General features: G+C 48.6%; 6 protein-coding genes across 6 annotated transcripts; 5 read left to right on the top strand and 1 right to left on the bottom strand.

Moving 5' to 3' along the window:
- Window positions 1–160: 160 nt before the first annotated feature.
- Pmar_PMAR000272 (hypothetical protein) lies at window positions 161–3,965 on the top strand (the record flags this gene model as incomplete). The annotated part of the gene is made up of 12 exons (XM_002768818.1): window positions 161–260; window positions 312–496; window positions 541–636; window positions 936–1,052; window positions 1,092–1,190; window positions 1,243–1,303; window positions 1,532–1,679; window positions 1,736–1,860; window positions 2,092–2,159; window positions 2,431–3,669; window positions 3,717–3,846; window positions 3,892–3,965. The coding sequence occupies 12 exons, from the start codon at window positions 161–163 to the stop codon at window positions 3,963–3,965; spliced, it is 2,442 nt and encodes an 813-aa protein (XP_002768864.1).
- Window positions 3,966–5,606: 1,641 nt separating this feature from the next.
- Window positions 5,607–7,506, top strand: Pmar_PMAR000271 (hypothetical protein). Its single transcript, XM_002768817.1, has 11 exons — window positions 5,607–5,707; window positions 5,756–5,957; window positions 6,004–6,104; window positions 6,152–6,196; window positions 6,246–6,284; window positions 6,335–6,442; window positions 6,487–6,591; window positions 6,641–6,708; window positions 6,760–6,873; window positions 6,921–7,050; window positions 7,375–7,506. Exons 1-11 carry the CDS (start codon window positions 5,615–5,617, stop codon window positions 7,474–7,476), a joined length of 1,107 nt encoding a protein of 368 aa, XP_002768863.1. The 5' UTR covers window positions 5,607–5,614; the 3' UTR covers window positions 7,477–7,506.
- A 1,660-nt stretch (window positions 7,507–9,166) lies between these two features.
- Window positions 9,167–9,870, bottom strand: Pmar_PMAR000270 (conserved hypothetical protein). Its single transcript, XM_002768816.1, has one exon. It carries the CDS (start codon window positions 9,828–9,830, stop codon window positions 9,444–9,446), a length of 387 nt encoding a protein of 128 aa, XP_002768862.1. The 5' UTR covers window positions 9,831–9,870; the 3' UTR covers window positions 9,167–9,443.
- Window positions 9,871–14,435: 4,565 nt separating this feature from the next.
- On the top strand, window positions 14,436–15,347 carry Pmar_PMAR000269 (hypothetical protein; the record flags this gene model as incomplete). Its single annotated transcript, XM_002768815.1, has 1 exon — window positions 14,436–15,347. One exon carries the CDS (start codon window positions 14,436–14,438, stop codon window positions 15,345–15,347), a length of 912 nt encoding a protein of 303 aa, XP_002768861.1.
- Window positions 15,348–15,703: 356 nt separating this feature from the next.
- Pmar_PMAR000268 (hypothetical protein) lies at window positions 15,704–16,320 on the top strand (the record flags this gene model as incomplete). Its single annotated transcript, XM_002768814.1, has 3 exons — window positions 15,704–16,002; window positions 16,084–16,238; window positions 16,310–16,320. The coding sequence occupies 3 exons, from the start codon at window positions 15,704–15,706 to the stop codon at window positions 16,318–16,320; spliced, it is 465 nt and encodes a 154-aa protein (XP_002768860.1).
- A 771-nt stretch (window positions 16,321–17,091) lies between these two features.
- Pmar_PMAR000267 (retrovirus polyprotein, putative) lies at window positions 17,092–19,389 on the top strand (the record flags this gene model as incomplete). The annotated part of the gene is made up of 1 exon (XM_002768813.1): window positions 17,092–19,389. The coding sequence occupies one exon, from the start codon at window positions 17,092–17,094 to the stop codon at window positions 19,387–19,389; it is 2,298 nt and encodes a 765-aa protein (XP_002768859.1).
- Window positions 19,390–19,808: the final 419 nt, after the last annotated feature.

The raw sequence follows: 19,808 nt of genomic DNA, 5'->3' as shown, positions 1-19,808 counted from the left end.
GATAATAACATTTGTGTCTGGCCTCGCGTTAGATGTAACTAGACTCGTAGTAATACTCACCGTTGTTGAAGTTTCCTATTCAAAGGCAGTAGTTGTCATTGAGTACTCAGTCAGAGGCTTTGGGAGGGTGGTAGGAGCAACTGGTCACCTCCTTTGATGTATGCGTTGTTGCGGCGGGAGTGGTACTAGAGATCGTGCTCTAGAGGACATCCTGGATCACGACTCCACCACCGTCCTGTCAGCCACATTTGAAGCACAGGGTAGTACTGACGTCTATTGGAGGGGATATGCTCTAGCGCTTGTTTTGGCAGGCGGAGGGTTGCGTCTACCACCACCAGCTGAGACGCATACCAAAGTGCTCGTATATGGGGCGCCCTTCGTTGGCCTTATTGATGTTGGTAATGCCGAGGAAGGTCGGGAAGGGGCTGTTGGCAGTCGTAAGAAGAATTATCATCGCAAGCGGTCATTCAGTTTTAATGCTGATCAGCCACGTGTGGTAGGCTCATGAGGGTCTTTAATTCGGCAATGTCTACTGGGTAGGTTAGCAGTAAGTCGACAGGAAAATGGGATGGTGCTTTGGTAAGCGCTCCTATTGTGTTGGAGGGAGGCGTGCTGGCTAATCGTAGGATAGATGAGGTAGTACAGCAGCGCTGAAAATATGTTCGCTTTCCCCAGCTGAGCTTGACAGTTTCCTCGCTAAGTATACACGTTAACATACGAATCCATGTAGAAATGTACATGAATCAATGAGAATTTCCCAAAATTTCCTCAGAATTTTCATTCTGCCACTCGAAGAAATATGCGAAAACCTGCTGGAATTTCCTTGAGTTTTCCAGAATTTCTTTATTTGGACACTTTGGGCACATTTTTCATTGTGTAGTGGTGAGTGATGGCCTACAACCCGGGGTGCACCGGCTAGAGGGGCTTCTCGTCAGGTCTCAGTTGGAGCTGGGCATGCTCTCCTACGATCTTCTCAAGGTGGGGTATATGCTTTTGGCAGGAATGAATACGGTCAATGTGGTGTGGGTAGTACAAAGGAAGTCGTTCGAGAGGTAGGAGCCTCTCGTAGTGTGAGCCGCATAGCTCGGCAGGTTACTCCGGTACGTATAGGCCCTGGTGAGGAGGAGCTTGTGGCCTCATCCTTAGCAACGGGGTCGTACCATAGCCTGTGCATTGATGCTGATGATCAGGTGAGGTAGGGCAGTAGTGGCTCCTCGGGAGTAGGCCTCATCCTTCCGTAAGGTACTGGTCTGGGGCCACGCCGACTGTATAGGGCTTAGGATGAGGTCTACCATAGACTCTGGTGAGTGGACGCAGTAGTGGAGAATACGATAGTGGGATGCAGTGTCGGGTTGGGAAAATATGCACAAGGTCAACTACATGTGTTGGTGACTATATGATGATTCTGGGGAATTCCTGTTGGTTTTCTATACATCTCGTATATAATCTCCTGTTGTAAGTGAAGAAACTCCTGAGCTTAGCTGAGGAAAGCAAGCATATATCTCAACACTCCTAGAGTGTTCTTTTGTAGTTATCAAGGGAGGTCATGTGAGCAGTCCGAGTCGACTGGACATCATAGGGAGCGGAAGCTACACTGTTGGTCACATCGCGGCCCGTGGGAGGAGTAGCTATGCTTTTGTTACTCGTAAAGTATGCCCTGACGGCTGTGTTAGTCTCAAGTGAGCTGATATCAGGTGGAGACGGTTATAGTGGCGGAAGGGATGATCCCATTCAGTTGGAAAGGGTTGATGGTGACACTAGGCGAGGAGGTCATCACCACTGATACTTTAGCTTTGACAGTGTGTTTGAGAGGGCGTAATGGCCAATTGCTGTGCCGGGAGGGAGTTGGACTGGATATTGGTAGTAGTAGTAGTAGTAGTAGTAGTAGTAGTAGCTGTTGTTCCTGTTGTTGTTCCTGTTGTTGTTTCTGTTGTTGTTTCTGTTGTTATTTCTGCTGTTGTTGTTGTATTCACCGCAACAAAATCTCCAGACCTTACCAAGAATCTAGTTGACCACACTGGCGTTCGCCCAATGGACTGAACGATTGTCATCAGGCTCATGCTGGGTAGGAAAGGAGGATATGTCTGGTAGCTACTTCTTTACCGGAGACTACTACAATCACCGTCCAGTATTTGTGCGTTGGTGTCCGCGGTCCAGAGGTCGGCCCTCGGCTCACCTTTATCTGGCCGATCAAGGGGATGATCGGGCTTGGGTACCGATATTGGAATATATGTTCGTTCCTCTTATCATGCGTGTCCTCCTTGCACCACCTCACTCTGAGAGGGGGGCCTTCTCGGCCGAGCATGTTGCGAATTTCCTTGTTTACATACGAATCCGTGTAGATGTGTACGGAAACCAATAAGAATTTCTTAAGTTGTATCGAAATTTCCTTAGTTCGGGTTTCCCAATGTTTGGTACTGTTTGTCATAGGTCATCACCAGGGCTCGGCCAGGGGCAGTTGCTATTCGGTGCAACCCCTCCCTGGTGGTAGCCTCTAATGCATTGGCCAGCCCCTTGGAACTATGCTTGAGGGACACTACTACGTCAGCTGTGGCTAAGTTCAGTTTGACTTTAGCGGGCCACTACGTCTATTTACGCCGTGATGACACTAGTGCACACGCATTCGATGGATGCTATGTCCGTTCGGATAGGCTTACCTCAAGAGAGGGCCAAGTTGTGTATACTCAGCAGTCGAGTACCATTTCCCTATGCCCTAGTCTAGAGCGTAGTAGATGGGAACTACACAGAGGTGGTAGGCTATTGGCCTTTAGTCCTCATGCATTCACTCCCGACACACCATGGTCCATCCATAGTGGCATTGGTCTGTGGTACACCCCTTCTGGTGAGGTGTTCAGGTTGGAAGCCATTGTGTTATCTAGTCCAGTCGCGGTAGCTGGTCATGAGGAGCAAGTCGTAGAGGGGAGTGGTAGTGGTATCAGCCTGGAGGTTGAGCGTGTTGTGCGGTGTTGTTCTCTTTACCAGTGGGGGGTTTCGGCGTTCGGACAGATCATACCGACGCCGAAGCTTCTGAATGAGTTTGGTAACGATGTCGAGATTTCTAGTATTTCTGCTGGGGCGCACTTTGCCCTTGCTGCGGATCGAACCGGAGTGGTTTATGGCTGGGGCGATGACACATATGGCGAGCTGCCTTCATCCAACTCCGTTAGAGTGGCTGTTGAGGGAAGCGTCTCGAGGATCGAAGCTCTGGAGGGGGTCAGGGCCAAGCAGGTGGCGTGCGGAGACCGTCACGCTTTGATTGTTACTGGGAGTGGCGGGGTCCTCGCCTTCGGGGACAACAGGGCTGGACAGTGTGGTGTTAGCAGTAGCAAAGTGGAGGCGAGGACTACGAGAAAGCCGAAGCCTGTAGCCGTGGATGTCGGGCAGACCGAAGTGGTGGTAGCCTGTGGTGCTCGACACAGCGCCTTAGTGACCTCGGAAGGACATCTCTATACGTGGGGCCATAGTGGAGATGGGAAGCTGATACACCAGAGGGACCACTATGGGCCGAGATCTAGCATGGTCGGGGAGCACGTCGATACTGGATGGGATGAGGAAGATGATGAAGGGGCCACTAAGGAGAATAGGAGGCCCCCAGGGGTCGCCATCAGTAGTCGGCTGAAGACCTCGGTCCTCCATCCTCGAATGGTATACTCCTTGTCCCACGCCAAGGTGACACTTGCTCTGGCTTTAGTGCTGGTGGGTCTGGTGGCCTTCAGGTACACGCTGTAGGGTTGGGACAGGATTCTAGCGTTGTGGTGATAGGGGACAGCAGTAGTCAGGATGGTGGTGCTAGCCATTCAACTCTATCAGCTCCCGTCCTTCAGCAGTCTAGGCTTATAAACTCTGGTGAGTCTTGTGGGACCTTGCGAGACAGTCCTTTGTGCCCCTCAGGGTTTACAGCGTTGGATACCTTCAAGGGAACACTACCAGAGGCATTGTCGCTTAAGGAGGAGACTAACCAGTGAGTCTCGATTGGCATTTCGAGGTGACTGAGTATTGCAGGTCTGTCGATGGTGCATCGGCTAGTGCGTCAAATGCGGACTCCTTCTACAGCGCACGAGAATATTGCTAGTGCGTATCGTATCATGCTGGATGGAATCTCATGACTCCAATTGGTTTCCTCCCTATTCTACATCCTTCTGGTTGTGTTCAGTTCGAATAAAGCTGGCGGGGGTGACCATTATGCCTGACGGGAAGCGATGGGAGATATGTAGATCCCCATTGCACCGGTCTCTGCTGAGTGAGAGGGATTCAGCTGCCTCGGTAGACCTTTCTCTGTAGGGGGAGGCAGCGAGTGAGTGAAAGGAGAACGGCTCTGCAGTGAGGTCGAGGTGATCTTGAAGGGTGCCCAAGGATCCGGGGCGATAATGGGTGTGGTCTTTGAAATCAGCTATGTTTCCGCCTTAGTCAAAGCATCTCATGCTTGAAGGCTGCTCAGCTAATCCCAAGACCTTGTTGATAATATGAAGGTTCTGTTGAAGACCACGCCCCTCGTCCTCGCACGCTGCCGGAGAGGTGTTCCCATTAGGGGCGTTTCGAGTTGAGATGCCCATTAGAGGGTGCTGCTGCATCCTTATCGCTGTCCCAATTCCCCGTAGCACACAGCGTGTCTCTATCGGTTGGAGGAATCCCTCAGCTAAGCTTATGATGATGACAGTCTACGTCGTCTATGGAGTATGACCAGGCCTCGTAAGGCATTCTCCTGCAATTACATTCAGTGGAGTGTTATATCAATGGGCGAATCACTAACAGCTGGGAGGTGGAGCCACGCACGCATGCGCAGGGAAGAATCTTGCGCACAAGTAAGATTCTTCGCCGCACTGTATCATACAGTGCGGCAATACATACAGGGACATACATATAGTCTGTCTGTATGACGCTTGCTTGATAATACTAGTCGAGTCCTTCTACTATTACTGTGCATGAAATGCTCACTACTTGTGTTGTTCAATGTGAGGGTAAGTGTTTTGAGGTCAATCGCCTAGCGAGTGAGTCGTGGTCCTGGTCAATGATCCTCAACCCTTCAAGAGGGGATTAGGCGAGTTTATCCTAGCTCAGTCTGTTCGGGCTGACAGAGAGTAGAGTTGCTCGCCCACGGTTACTTCTCTTCCTCCGCAGCTGTTTTGATAGGCCATGGGTTTTCCAAGGAATACCGAGTTCGTTGATAGAGCCATTCGATATGCTGTTGCTGCCATCGATTGAAGTTCTGATGGTCGGATCTTGATGAGATGTGGGAGAGGAGTGGTATGATAACCGTTGCTTTGAAACGCATGAGCAAGAATCTGGAATAGCCAGTATGGGACGTGGACAGAAGTTTGATTCATAGAACAACTTATTCTTAAGTGGCCATTGGAAGCGGTAGCTCCGGGATGTCCTTCGGCATGATGATGGACGATGATATGGTGGGGAAGGCGTTGTCTGAATATGTCGTGCCTTGGGGACAGGACAGTAGCAGTCGCTGTGCTGAAGTGTTGTGTCACTGAGGTGTTCATGTTCTCGTCACGGCCGAGGTCTATGACTGTTCATGCCTTGTGGTTTCTGTCTTTACAGCTGCATTTTTTATAACAGGATCAGTAGACTAGTATCGGCGGTAGTTACGTTTGGATCCCTGCACATGTTCGGTCAACAGCAGCAGCAGCAAGGTACCATGCCCCAGTTCCCTCATATGTTTGGAGGCACCAACCTAAGGCAGCCAGCCCAATTCACGGTAGGATATTGCTGGAAGAGGTTTCGTCTTGCGACTCGGTCTCGATAGGCCTCGCCGTTCAATGTCGCTCCGGCGCTTCCACTACAGCAGCAACAGCACGCGGCTGATACAGCTGGGCGTCCTGTCCAACCACCACAGGGCCAGGCTCAAGTCCCGGGCCAAGGTCTCCCTCCTATGGGGGCTGGGAGGTTCGCTATGGCATTCGGTCAGGGTGCTCCTCAGGTCGTGGGGAATCCTAACGGCAGAGCAAGTAGTGGAGCTCATCCTACACTTGCATTAGTGTTGCTTTCTCGTAGGCCTTGTGGTTGGTCCAGGCCTTGGGAAAGCATTCCAGGCCCCACCAGGCAGTCGAGTCGCCCAGCCTCAGGCCATATCGAAGGCCCCTCAACAGCCTGAGGTAAATTGGGTGTGTTACGGTATCGGTAGCGGAAGGTTAAGTCTCAGATGCAGAAACCTTCTACCTCGATGACCCCGTCGAAAGGTGTCAAGGTAGTATCTGGCCTTGTGATGGGGCAGGGATTGATGCACGCCTCCTCAGAATTCTCCGGCTAAGGCTGGCACGCCGGCATCACGCACGGTGAGGAGGGCAATGTTGGTGTAGTAGTAGTGTTGATGTTGGTGAAGCAGATCGCGGATTTGAAAGCTTCCTTGGCCTCGAAAGCCAAGTACATCACACAGCTTGAACAGGAGCTGGAGTCCAGGAGTCATCCAGGTTTCAATGGGCCCACGGGAGAGGTGACCAGCCTGACCACTCTCAGAATGGAATTATGCTATTACAGAGTCCACATGGCGAGTCTATTAAGAGGCTCAAGGCTCAACTCGCGTCTAAGGATGCGCTCATAGATGATCTCAGAGATGAAGTTCGACGACTCAAGACGTTCATGGTCCGCAAGGAACTGTAGTTGGGCTTTGATCGGATTCATTCCCGTTCAGGGCGCTTCGACCTCTCGCCCTCTAAGCAGGCCAAGCCCTAGGGAGAGCAAGGGAACTCCGAGCCCTAGGTAAACGCTACCTGGAGATGACTATCATCATCGGTGCTGGCATGGTATCAGGAAGTCTCCTGGTGGTCTTGGTTCATCGGGCAAGCTACAGATTCATCCCTTGCTGACGGGCGATCCAGCTTTCCCATATCATAGCATGAATCGCGATGATCCTGTGGACATGAGGTTATTGGGCGGGACATCCCACGGGCCTCATCTGTGTGGTGTCTCAGAGTTGAGGAGTTCTACAACAGCACCTCTTCGGCGGTGCCGATCAAAAGAATCAACCGAAAATTTTACTCCTTTGGGTCAACCCAGGTGGAAATCGATGTAGTTAACGGCAAGCTGCTGGTCCGTACAGAGGTGAGTCCCCAAATGTCGGTTACAGTGTAGGGATGCCTCCTCTGCATTATTGTCGGTATCGTATATAGCGTGGACACATCTAGTGATGAAGTTTTTTTGAAATCTACACTATTTCAATTTCGAATTTGGCAAATGGAATTGGATTTTCGTCGACTAGGAGGATTGTTCCGCAAAGTAGAATTCAAAATATGAGTTCGATTTCCGTGCACTGCGCGGAAAATAAAAATAATGCACGTTTTTGATCTTTGAAATGGGAAACCCAAGATTGCTTCCGACCGGCTAACGCTTGCTTTCATTCGGCTAGTGCAGTGTTGTGTATTTCAGGACGGATGGAACAATGGTAAGTACGGTGCTATCGAGAAGTTCCTGGTTCACTACGAGCCCACGGAACGTGAGAAAGCGGGAATGCCCCCCTTTGCTAATTAGAACATGGAATAGTCCTCTACTGCTATTATCTCGTACTTCATAATATCATCGAGTGACTTAATCTCGGCCTAATTGTGTTCTAGTTATTTGTGAATACAAAGAACCGGTGTAGTGATAGTGATATGGCGAGGCGTTATTTTATAGTGTGATTGGCATTATTTTTTTATCGCCGTCGTCAGCTCCTCCTTGTCCTCATGTCTTAGTCCCGTTCGTATTCGCAAGTAAGTGTATTCTACATCACCAACCACTGGGGAGAACCGGGACGTGCTATTCCAGGAATGAGCAGCTAGCCACTCGCTCACCCTCCGAAAACTTTCGAGAGCAGGCAGTATATAGTATATCTCCGCGAGCTTATCGTGCAGCCCTGCACATTTACTGAAAAGGCTTGTTGCAGCAGTTGAGTTCTGCAATACAGCTCCTGCAGTGGTTACCAGAGAGTCCTCCCAGCATTGCTCATCACGGAGTGATGACCACTGTCCGAAACACTGAGCACATTTCGTCGGTGGTGTGGGGTGCCTTGAGCCGCAGCCATTCCAAAGACGTTTCGGAACAATGGATTTCCGAATCCAAGGGACACATTCCCGAATCGGCAGCGTCTTCTTTTTACGATACCGAAGATAGTTGGGAAAGAAACTCCCGTGAGTAGTCTCCTTGTCACCACTTGTGGTCCTTTAGCCTCCGTGCAGACCCCCTCATGGGTCCAGGCTGGATCCTGCTGTTGGTGTGACTTGATCGAAATGAAAATTAGAGGAATCCCCGCTTATGCTTGCGACTGTTTGTCGTCGTTTAGGAATTTTCCAAGTGTTGGATATTAGCTGCGGGGTAGAGGTGTGCTTCCCCAGAAACGTTACTCCTATTGTCTGTGTGTTAATTTTTCTTGAGATGATGTCGAGAGCAGCTTGTTGTATCCTCAACTGTTGAGGATAGAATTTCGTCATTTTTCGTTACCTTAGCTGTCTTAATTCAACAGTTGTGAATAACACAACCACTGTTGAACTCTGAGAATGGAAGGTTGAACTCTGGAGAAGGTTGAATTAGACTCGATCTCACAGGCTCCCGAGTCGGGTCGAGAAGCGGACGAATCGAGAAGAGCTGAGCGAAGTATAGGAACTGAGTCGTATCATGTGCTATGAGAAAGACCCCCTGGGGAGCATGCGGTGGCTGCGTCTTACAAGCCCTGCATAGGCTTCCTCACCCACAAGCTGCTAGACCAGAGATAGGTGACTGATAGCCGCAGAACATTCGATCCGGGTATATCTGCATTCGTCACAACGTGTGGCTATTCGTGTCATAAGGGGAAGTAAATCTCATCGCTGATGAAGTGAGTGCGCTGGAGTCTTGGGAATACGCTTGATGCCCGAGGGGCATCTGGTCATTCCAAAACTACGTTTTTACTAATTGGAAAGCGAGCTCACTGAGGATCGGCCTGGAGGTAAAGGCTTGTACGGGAAGCGATGGTGAAAGAGCCTTCGCGTTGCTTGAGAGATCATATCACAGGTGCGCGCCGAAGTCATAGCTTTTTCTCAAACTCGAACGAATAACCTGTCCCAGGACGTTGTGGCGTTGATGATATAACATTATCCAACATCGGATTGAGTTTATTTCTTGGAAAGTTAATCGTTGACTGATACATTCGTTCAGGATCCCGCAGTTGTTTGAACACCCCAAGTCACAACACAACACAGCACGATCAAACTGATGATAAATCGGTTTATACCCGATGAAAAAATCGGTGGATGTCCACCCTTAATCGTTTGCCAAATGTCGAAAAGCGGATTGTTCGGAAAAGAGACCTACGCCATCCGGAGCGACCTTCATACAATCTTCGAGGGTTGTGGAAACCCCATAACAAAGACAGTGTTAGACACCGGAAGAGCGGCGGTATCGGAATGTCAAAACAGACTTTCTGCATAATCAGGCTCGGGAAAGTTGTTTTGACTCCGAGGAGCACTGAAATGAGATAGACATCAGTGAGGGCATGTCTGAGACTCCTTCGTCGGGCCAGGCATGATCTCGGATAGGCCTGTGCAGGTCAGGAGTGGCTTATTGCAGTTGTGCTTCTCCATACAGGCTTTACACTCCGGATCAGAGGGTTTGGTCAAGCACTGTGTAACGCAAGACAATCCACACTGTCCGAATTCACCAAAGCACTCGGCACACTTGTCCGTGAGCTTGCAACCGTCCTCAAGGCACTTCGGGATGACGCCCTTTGGATCTAAGAGGGCCTTCTTACTACAGTACCAAAGGTAACCGGGGAAGAGCGTGCCTTTGATGGTTTTCTTATCAGCATCGGTGCAGGCGTTATCGGCGGCGACCAAGGCAATAACCAGGATGTTGGTGAGGAGGCGAATCATTTGAATCGGATTGGTAAGAACGAGGGATCGAGTCTACTGGTTAGGCGCTAATAAAGTTGCGATACAGCAGCTAAGTGCCACCATGTTGCATGAGCAATTAGGGTGACCTGCACGTGAGATCACATGCGCACAAAAACGGCGCACAGAAACGTTAGGGCATCTCACACATACTCATGATTTCATCGCAAATGTTCTCGTCTTGACGTGGCACAGATCGGTGTTAATGCCGCAAAACTACTATTGAAGGCTTAAACTCGCAATGATCTTCTCAAGCAGAAGAAAGTTTAGTGGCGAAGCTCATGCTACAAGTATGATGCGTGGAAAGACCTCATCAATACAAGGCGGGGTTGTGCGGCTGACAATTGGGAACGTGAAGCTCATGAACGATGTCTCCTTCTTCGGAATCCGGGTCGGACAGTTTTATTATCCTATCACGATCTTGAGCCGTGGATACTCCAAATGGAGATATGGTTATCTTGAGGTTAGTTTCTGGAGGCTAGTTACTCCATGGCTACCAGCCACGGAGGTTATTGTAGCCCACAATTCGTGGGCTTTACTGATGAAAGCACAGTGCGTGAAGTACGTGAATGCAGCATGGATTATCCGAAATGCTTCTACATTGTTGGAAGTTCCAACAATGGAGAAGCATTTCGGAATTCCTACGGCCATTGTGGGTTCCAACTTGGAACCCACAGGGGTAGCGGGTTTTTATAACTGCGCCGCAGTTACTGGATGACAGTACAGGAACCCACTGATGCTCCTCGGAGATTCATCATCGTACCGTTTCGTACCTCTACACACGCCAGCAATATCATAATAGCGTTCAGGCATCACATGACTACAGTCAATGCAAATACATTCATGCTAGCATGAACATACTTGTTTAAACAAGGTTTGAGTTCTTTTGAGTTGAGTGGTTCTTAGCCACAGTGCTGCAAAATATGCTCGCTTTTCTCAGCCGGGAATAATAGTTCCACCGTGGTAATTAAAACAGATTCCTCTTTTTTGTTTTTACCATTTTTTGCAATTTTCTCGTCCTTTTTTGCCACTTTTGGCATTTTTCCTATTTTTTCTATTTCTCCGAGCTCCAGGGAATGGCAGGAAAATTTCCACTGGAAAATTTCCCTCCGAAATCTTTCGAAACCGCATCCCCTCTGACTAACGCAATCCCATTGTTGTCGTTGACGAAGATTCAAGTTCAAGATACCATTCTCATATCCAAGTATGTCATTCCCATGAGCAGAAGTGTTTGTCTGATTCAGACAAACACTTCTTGCAGTTCAGAACTCATTGTAGTTCCAATGATGTTGAACATTACGAACGTTAATTCGCAATACCCCACAGTATAGCCGATAGTCCATTACCACCTCATAGGTGGATCCTAGCTTTCCAGCACTCCAGCATTTCCAAGCATAACATTGTAATATAGACTTATGGCCCATAAGTTATGGGCGTGTCCAGCACACTGTATATATTTCTCCTAGTCGAACGCATTACAAGGCTTCAACACTATTTCTGTATCTTTGAGGCCACTGCGCCCGCCACACCGCATGATGAAACGGTCACCTCATGATGAGGCTGATCAAGCTTAATTAAGCCTTTTTTATTCCCTCAATCCTCTCTGTTGGGTTCCACTAACCCTATAGGATTGGACAGCGAATATTCGGGATGTTGAGAACTCTAATATTATCATACAACGTTTCACGCTGTCAGCTTGACAGCGTCAAGGATAGCTTGCCTTCTACCCTCCCAAAGAGCATATCCCAATGAAAATATCGATAGGTTCAGACATACACTATATACCCATGATGGGTAACCCATCGAGTGTTGAAGCGCATAGTATGCGCCCGCATACCATCGTGCTATCGCCTAGCAGATATCTGCGTTGCACTTTAAGTCCATTCGCGGTACCATTCCTCTGTGGTATTAGCAACACATTAGCGAGTGGAGAAGGATCGATAAATTTCACTAGTACTTTCATTTTCTTCCTGCTGAAACCCACTCTGGCTCAACTGATTGCGAGCTTCCATCTTTTAAACGCAATCACCTAGTCAATTCGCCGGAAATAGGACCACAAATGACTTGAAGCCCTTAAGTTGAGGTCCTCAACTTGATGGTAGGTAATACTTACTAAGTATCCGTGTAGTATTGCTGGCTGGTGCTCTCAGCAACTCCGAGCAAACGCTTATGGCCTAATGTGACACTGTCATGTGTCACAGTGACAGTATAATACTATTGGTGAGTTATGAGCAAACACTATCTCGTCGGCAGAACAATCAACAGACTCTCTCCGGCGCAGATATTGTAGGATACAATTTCCTTACAACAACGCAACACATCGAGCATATAGAAATGAAGGATTGTGCCAAGAGAAGGCAGCTCATAGTAATTATTATCCGTTATGTTACTATACATAGCAAGGACATGTTCACTGCCATGGATACTGTAGCTACCAAGCAAGACATCACCTTAGATCTCGCAGAGAGTACTCACTGAGGGCCTTAAAATGCCAAATAATCCTTTGGTGAAGAAGTACACACTCAGTAACACCACCATTTGACATAGAGTGTCTGTTACAGCGCCATCAGCCTGACTTATAAGCTTGCTCCAAAACGCCGACTTGCACATGCACTATGGCATTATGGCATTATATCCTCCCAACATAGAGCGTCCGCCTGAATAGCTCAGAGAACTGATCATGAAAAGGGACAGCGAACATGAGAGGCCAGCGGCCGTCTTCATAACAGTCACTGTTAAACAGTGGTTGGAGCCTCCAACCACTGTTATGAAGACTCTGGTTGGCGAGGCCTGAGTCCAGGAAGCGTCTCTGTATCAACTCGACGTCTAGACCCTGATATTCTAGCTCGCCAGCCAGTTTCTTTAAATCTGCATAATACTTGATATCCGCGATCGAGTTGTTGAATTGGTCTAAGAACTTTCTGACATCCTGCTGAGTACTGCCTACTGCCGTTGAGCTCATCTTGTTTTGTATATCTCCTTCCGTGTGTGTGGCTCCAACTTGGAGCCAGCGTTGATAGAGCCTCGGAGGCTGATATTGACGCGCTCCTCGAGAAGATTGATCTTCGAATGATTGAGTTAGTTGGAGCATATGATGGTAAGGGTGATCTCCTTACCTTTACTGGACTCGAACTATGAAAACACACTGCGTGAAGTATGTGAAGGGTCTTCACGCTGTCTTCACCGGAGACAGCACTCGATGTAGTGTAAAGACAGGGTGTTTGCGTGCCACGCACTGCGTGGTAAGTACAACAAATTTCACCGTGAGGTCCGTGAGCCAAAGACAAGGGCTTTGATTTGAAAGATGTAGCCGAAATCAACGACGCAAAACTCGCGACGGCGGCAAGCCGGCTCAGGAAGCTAGTGTGGCCCGAGCTGCGCGGGATGAAGCCCCTAAAAACGCAAGGGAGAGGGAGATGTCTTCATATTGAGAATTGACGAGCCCAGTTCTGCCTTGCTCTTGCTCATTTAACCCTTGGACAGATGGAAGAATCGATACACGAAAAATTTAGAGTGGACCTCAGAATCAGCACACTTTCCAGACATCTCGTAATGAAGCTCTTCACCTTTAAGCAAGTAGAAATCTCTCATCCTCTGTGTTCTCCTGAATGTAGTTCAGGTAAAATGAGGCTGTTACAGCACAGTCACAAGGAGTGAACTCAGCTGTTAGTCGCAATAAACGCGAACATTATGCAGAGCGACTGCTACAGCTATCAGCTGATGACTGTACTATCCTATACCAAGATGAAACAAATCTCGGTATATTTTGTAGGTCCTACAAAATCTCCGAGCGTATCCCGGATACGTATGTGGAAAGCAAAGTGGGTCGAGAGCGATGAATATATTACCCAACACACGAGAATCCGATACGCACTGCATATCAGTATACGGCGAAAGCCATGGACTCGTATACTATCAGTTTCAAGGAAGAGGTCTTCATAGAAGGGTTAGTGTATTCGCTACGGGTGGTCCAAAAAGTTATGGAGTTGCCGGAATTCATTAAAGTTGCAGTGGTTGTGGATAATATCCCTTGTCACAGCCAAGTGGGGGTGATGATACCGGGAATGGATGAGCTCGCTGATGTGACTATAGTGAGGGCAGCGCCTTACAGTTGTCACATATACAACACTATTGGGCGACTTCTGAGAATATCTACAAGCGGGAACTTGCGGAGCACGCTCTGGATCCTGCGCCGAACGGGGTAACCCGAACCGATTATCGCCTGCACACTTGGCAGCGTGCAACGCACAGATCAATGGCCGAGCTTGGTGGCTTCGATGACTCTGAAAGGTAAGGTGGGATGGTATTTTCGTGGCAATCAGCTACTGACTGACTCTACCCGCAGTCATTAGTTGTAGATACTTCGCACATGGTCAGCGTTTTTATGGCATACCACAGTGATATGCCTCATGTTGTACCTCTGTTGCTGTACGCGGATTAGGTATGGTACCAACTTGTTTCCTTGTGATTCTTCAGCATTTTCTATTAGCTGTAGCACGCAAGTACAATATAGATTGGTGTATCAACCTTTGATTCTCTTTGTTATCTCCACTACCGCAAGCACCATCACTAACTGTTGGGTTGACTATGAAAGGGACCAGAAGCAACAATCATCCGAGAAAGAACTCCCCCCATAAGGAGAAGACTGCAACTTCGAGTTCAGCGACTCCCCCGCCAATTGAGGAGGATGGGCAAGACCCTCCACAAGGGCCCCCAGTGGTACAGCAGACTTCTATCGAGACCAACCCTTCCCCTTTGAGGCCCAAAGACTACGAGGACGCCCGTAAAGATGCGAGGAAGGAAGCCGACCTCATGAGCAAGTTCAGGGGAACAGAAGACCCACGTGGTCTGGACGGCTTCCTCTCCCAGCTCAATGTCAGGCTGAGATTGAATGGTTGGGTCACAGGCTTCCCACACTCCTACTATCTCCTTGTGAACTCGTTAACTACTGAGGTGGTCGAAGAGATCTTCGTCAGCACGGCTGAGTCCCTTCTTCAAGTTCAACGTACTCTTGAATGGTTCGAGCATGCCTACAATGATATCCTAACTGAACTGTACGTGAACTACTATGATCCTTCCATGCGAACTCTCCTCCTCGCCAAGTGGCAGCAGACCCAGCAATCCCACACTCAGTCCTTCGAGGTGTACCTCAAGGAATTAGAGAGGCAACGGGTACTGTTGAAGCACAACAAGCACCATATCTCGGATCAAGATCTAGTAGAGAAGCTGCTACTGACTACGACATCGCCTTACAAGGACTGGGTAGCAGAGTGGGTTGCCGAGGAAAGAGAACCGAGAGAGATGGTGAGATTACTCAGAAATCGAGCTCGAGCTACCACAGCTCAGAATATGTTCAAGTCCAGCACTGAGACTCTGGCTGGTATCAATGCCCCTGACCAGAGTCAACCAAGAACCGGTGTCCTCAAGTTGAGGACCTCAACAATAACACCAATGCTGCTGCTGAATCTACACCACGTCGTGTTAACTACAAGGTCCTGAGAGATAACAACCGCTGTTGCCGATGCTTCCGTATTGGTCATATCAGCAGCGCTTGCGAAGCCACTGAACCAGCTTCGTTATCTAGCAGATGTCTGTCCTGTGGAGGTTCCCATGAGACTTCCTCTTGCCGTCTGTCCCAGAAAGTTGGTGTCCAGAATCTTCAATGTCGACGATGCAAGGGATCTGGTCATGTGGCGCATATTTGCAGGGGAGTTAAAGCTGTCGATAAGTCTCAACCGACTCTAGCCACTGATCTCTCGAGATCACACAGTGATTCAGCTCAAGAGCCTATGACGACGGCCTCAAGCAATATTCGACAAGAGGATAAACAAGATCCCAAGGTCCACCCTCTTAGCATGCTCTCCGAGATGGACACTGGCACTGACCCCCTCTACACCGAAATAAGTTTCGTGGCGGCGAAACCCCTGAAATGTACGGCTATGATCGACACCGGTGCTGCTAGAGTATATATACGTCAAAGTTTGACCAAGTCATTGGAGAAAGCCGGAGCCGTTGCTGGGTCACGACAGGTGAATCGTCGCATACTCCTAGCGGATGGTCACGAGGTCTCGGCTATCAAAGAGATTACCTTCTACATAGAGCTACCAAAGGGTCGTCACGTTTGCCTAAGTGCACTCGAAATACCGACGTTAACGTCCGAGATGATTATCGGACTAAGCGGCCTTCGGCTAATGGACATGGCCATATGTGTATCGCCCACTACTACTGTTCTCAGGTGTGGTGCATCATCACACGATCAACCGGCCAAGGGCAATCAAGACCAAGTCAACCACATTGTCCAAGAGCCAAGCGATGCCGAGAATGAAGACAACTCCATTGACGATGAGGACTCGGATGAAGGCCCTATCTTCCTATGCAGTCTACAGCCAAGTGAAGACCATGATGATGATGATTCTATTAAAAAGTGTTTCACTGGTTATACTGTAGATTGTTCACCTCAGGCTTTGAATAGCGAATCTAGTAGTGAGAGTAGAGTGACTCGTTATACGTTCAATCTTCCGTGGCTCACCAATAAGCGCCCAGAGACTTTTCGTATGAGTGATGTACCGAGCGTTGTCAAACGTGATGAGAAGCTCATTAGATCGTTAAAACGCAATAATTGTTATGATTGCTATAAGAAGCTTATTGATGACTATCTCGCTAAAGATATAATTCGTAAGACTGACGTCTCAGGCGTGAAGTTGTTGTTGCCACACTTTGCTGTACTCAAGGATAGTCTCACTACGCCGTGTCGGCCAGTATTTGATGGTCGCATATTTCAGAACTTGTTGTCGAAGGGCGATGTTGGACCTATTTCTTGTACGCCCAGTTTACTCGCTATGAGATGTTATAAGCATGTAACCTTACTCGATTCTCATAGGGCATTCCTTATGATACAGCTCTCTGAAGCTTCGAAGGCGTGGGTATCCTTCTACTTCGAAGGAGAATATTATCAGTTTAATCGTGTAGTCATGGGTCTCCCACCATCGCCCGCTATACTACGTTATAGCACTCATGAGATGGTATCTGAAGTACATCGTCGTACGTCGGTTGCCCATGACTACTCTATCGTTGACTATGTCGATGATCTAGTAGTTGCTAGTAATGAATCATTACTAATGATTCTTCTACCAGAGACACCGTCGTTGTAGAAACTAGATCGGTCTTCGGCTCGCACGGGTTTTGGCTCGGTCCGGCTAAGGAGTGTCATGAGGATCACACTGGGCGTGTTAAAGCTTTTGGAATGCTGTGGGATGGTCCTACTGATTGTTTACAAGTCATGCCTATACGTGACTTACCGTCACCGGTCCTTCAGTATGTTGATCCTCCCATCATCTTAGAGTCGAGTGATGTCCCTAATCTCAGCTCAAATGTCTTCCAGTCCGTCTCTCCACTAACCCTTCGAGAAGCGCTATCGTGGCTTGCCAGCATTTATGACCCACTTGGTACCGTCGCTGAAACCGTGCTCCGTGGCAAACTTGTACTTCGCTATGCTCATCGATGTGGCATCACATTTGATCAACTCTTACCAGGCCCTTTGTATCGTGAATTCTACAAAGTCTACCAAGCTCTCAAGTGCCCGAAGCCTGTCCCTCGAATGGTTGACCATCAAGTTCTACACGTCTTCGTTGATAGCTCAAGCTACGCTCATGGGTGTACTGTTCTCGACAATAACATGAACAGGGTGTATGCTAAAGCCATGCTACATGAGCTACCACATCTCCCATGGACCATCGTGCGCAAGGAGCTGTTATCCCTTAGATATGGTCTTAGCCTCGTCAAGCAGCAACTACTTCCTAATCTCTCCAAACAGGAAGCCACTCGAGAGTTGTATGTCTATACTGACAATTCTGCCAACTTCCAACGTGTCAGGAAGGCTCTACGAGATGGCAGTCCTTCACCGGATCTACCAACATGGGAAAAAACGTGTATTGCCTCTATCATTGAGTTGGCCAACGACTTGCACCTTACTCTGCGGTTTATACCGGGACCTCTGAACCCAGCCGACTGCTTATCAAGGGGCTCAAGTGATGCAGTGGACTACAAGTGTTTAAGGACGACTCTCACGGCGATCAAGGAAGGAAGTGTTGATCCCCTCCAGATTCCACTGGCCCTTACGACTATTGGGAATGCATCTCCTCTCTTGTCCCATCTCAAGAACCAATGCTCTGCTACAGAAATCGCCGATGTCTTACAAAGGATACGGCGAGCTCAAGAGAGTGACGACGAGGTAACCCACATCAAGTTAGCCATCAAGCGCAACGACGATCGTCACAAGGACATGTATCATGTTATCAACGACCATTACGGCGATGTATTGGTTAAGAAACATCCAGTTATTGCCGACCATGTCCAAGTCTTTGTACCTCAGAGTTGCAGGAGAAGCCTTGTCGATCGCATCCATACCATCTATGGTCACATTGGGACATCGAAGTTGCCAGGGTTGCTGAGCAGAGACTTTTACTGGCCTGGATTATCGGGAGATGCTCGACGTTATGCAAAAAACTGTGCCACCTGCGTGAAGTTCAAGGGCTCTTGCGTGTTGCGGGCCGGAGGATTGGGTACAGTCCCCTCTAAGAGTCCTATACCGATGGAGATGATCGGAGTGGACCTTATAGGTCCCTTTGTTTCTCCTTCTCTGGCCGATGACCCACCTCACAAGGTTGAGTACGCGCTGGTCTTGGTCGATTCGGCGTCGAAGTTTGTAATCGCAAGACCATTGTTCTGCCATGATGCTGATTCTACTCTGGAGACGCTGGTGGACTGCTTCTTCTCCGTTGGATTCCCATCTTTAATAATAAGTGATCGCGATGGTAGATTCCTATCGAAAGTTGGATTGGCAGCTCAGAAGCTTTTCCAATGGAATTGGAAATTCTTACCTGCTCATTCGTCTCCGCTGAATTCTTGGCAAGAAATACCCCATCGTTTGTTGAACAACATCATGCGCACTATCATCGAAGATTCGGGGTTACAGCTCCGTGATTGGTATCGCCTGCTTCCATGTGCAGTGTGGGCTTATAACAATGTTCCGAGTGATGTGAATTGTCCCGTTGCCCCTGCTGATCTCTTTTTCCATCACGGTGCTACTGCTCCTACCTCGCTACAACCACGTCGATTGTCGGAACAAGCTACTAAGTGGTCTAATGTTCTTCAAGGATTTCCAGCAGCTCTTCAGAGTGATGTTGTTCGGTCTATGGTTAAGAATATGCAACGAGTCTATGCATCTACTTTCGATATTTATACTATCCACAACTACGTTCTCAGGAATAAGAGCGAGGCGTCACTGGCACGCCAGCCCGGACGTCGAGTTCCCGAGTTGCGCGTGGGACAACACGTGATGCTCGTGCGTCACCAGAGGCGTAAGTTAGATCCTATGATGACTGGTCCTTTCCGAGTATGCGGTGTTGTTACCAAGTATTTGGTCGAACTCGAGGACAGAGACCAGAAGAAGCTGGGACGCCATTTCGTCGGCAATTTACGACTACTACCAGATGAGGCGAGTATTCCTCTAGCCACAGCGACTAGCACGGATTGGCAGTGAAGATGAGTGGGTTGAGCTTGCGACGGCTGCAGTATGCTTCTTTGAGGTGAGGTGCTGAGATTAGACTAGTATTGAGCTTCGATAGAATTGTTAATTGTCTCAACATCGTCAGGTGTTGAATTCTTTCTGTTATTATCCGTCTGTTGTTCAGTAGAATCCCAAATCGTGCGGTAAAGTCTATGTCAGCGATCAGCTCCAATTCTGGCCCTGGCCGGAGTGTTGCTGTACGCGGATTAGGTATGGTACCAACTTGTTTCCTTGTGATTCTTCAGCATTTTCTATTAGCTGTAGCACGCAAGTACAATATAGATTGGTGTATCAACCTTTGATTCTCTTTGTTATCTCCACTACCGCAAGCACCATCACTAACTGTTGGGTTGACTATGAAAGGGACCAGAAGCAACACCTCGTAGGTACCT

Source organism: Perkinsus marinus (genome assembly GCF_000006405.1).
Source record: "Perkinsus marinus ATCC 50983 genomic scaffold scf_1104296967108, whole genome shotgun sequence".
NCBI classification, from domain to species: domain Eukaryota; phylum Perkinsozoa; order Perkinsida; family Perkinsidae; genus Perkinsus; species Perkinsus marinus.
Note: the sequence above shows the minus strand (reverse complement) of the source record. Positions and strands in the feature narration are given on the sequence as shown.

Coding starts and splice junctions, on each gene's coding strand:
- Pmar_PMAR000270 (XM_002768816.1), bottom strand. CDS start 9,830: ATGATTCGCCTCCTCACCAACATCCTGGTTATTGCCTTGGTCGCCGCC.
- Pmar_PMAR000271 (XM_002768817.1), top strand. CDS start 5,615: ATGTTCGGTCAACAGCAGCAGCAGCAAGGTACCATGCCCCAGTTCCCT. Junction 5,708..5,755: donor GGCAGCCAGCCCAATTCACG/GTAGGATATTGC, acceptor CGGTCTCGATAG/GCCTCGCCGTTCAATGTCGC. Junction 6,105..6,151: donor AGGCCCCTCAACAGCCTGAG/GTAAATTGGGTG, acceptor GTTAAGTCTCAG/ATGCAGAAACCTTCTACCTC.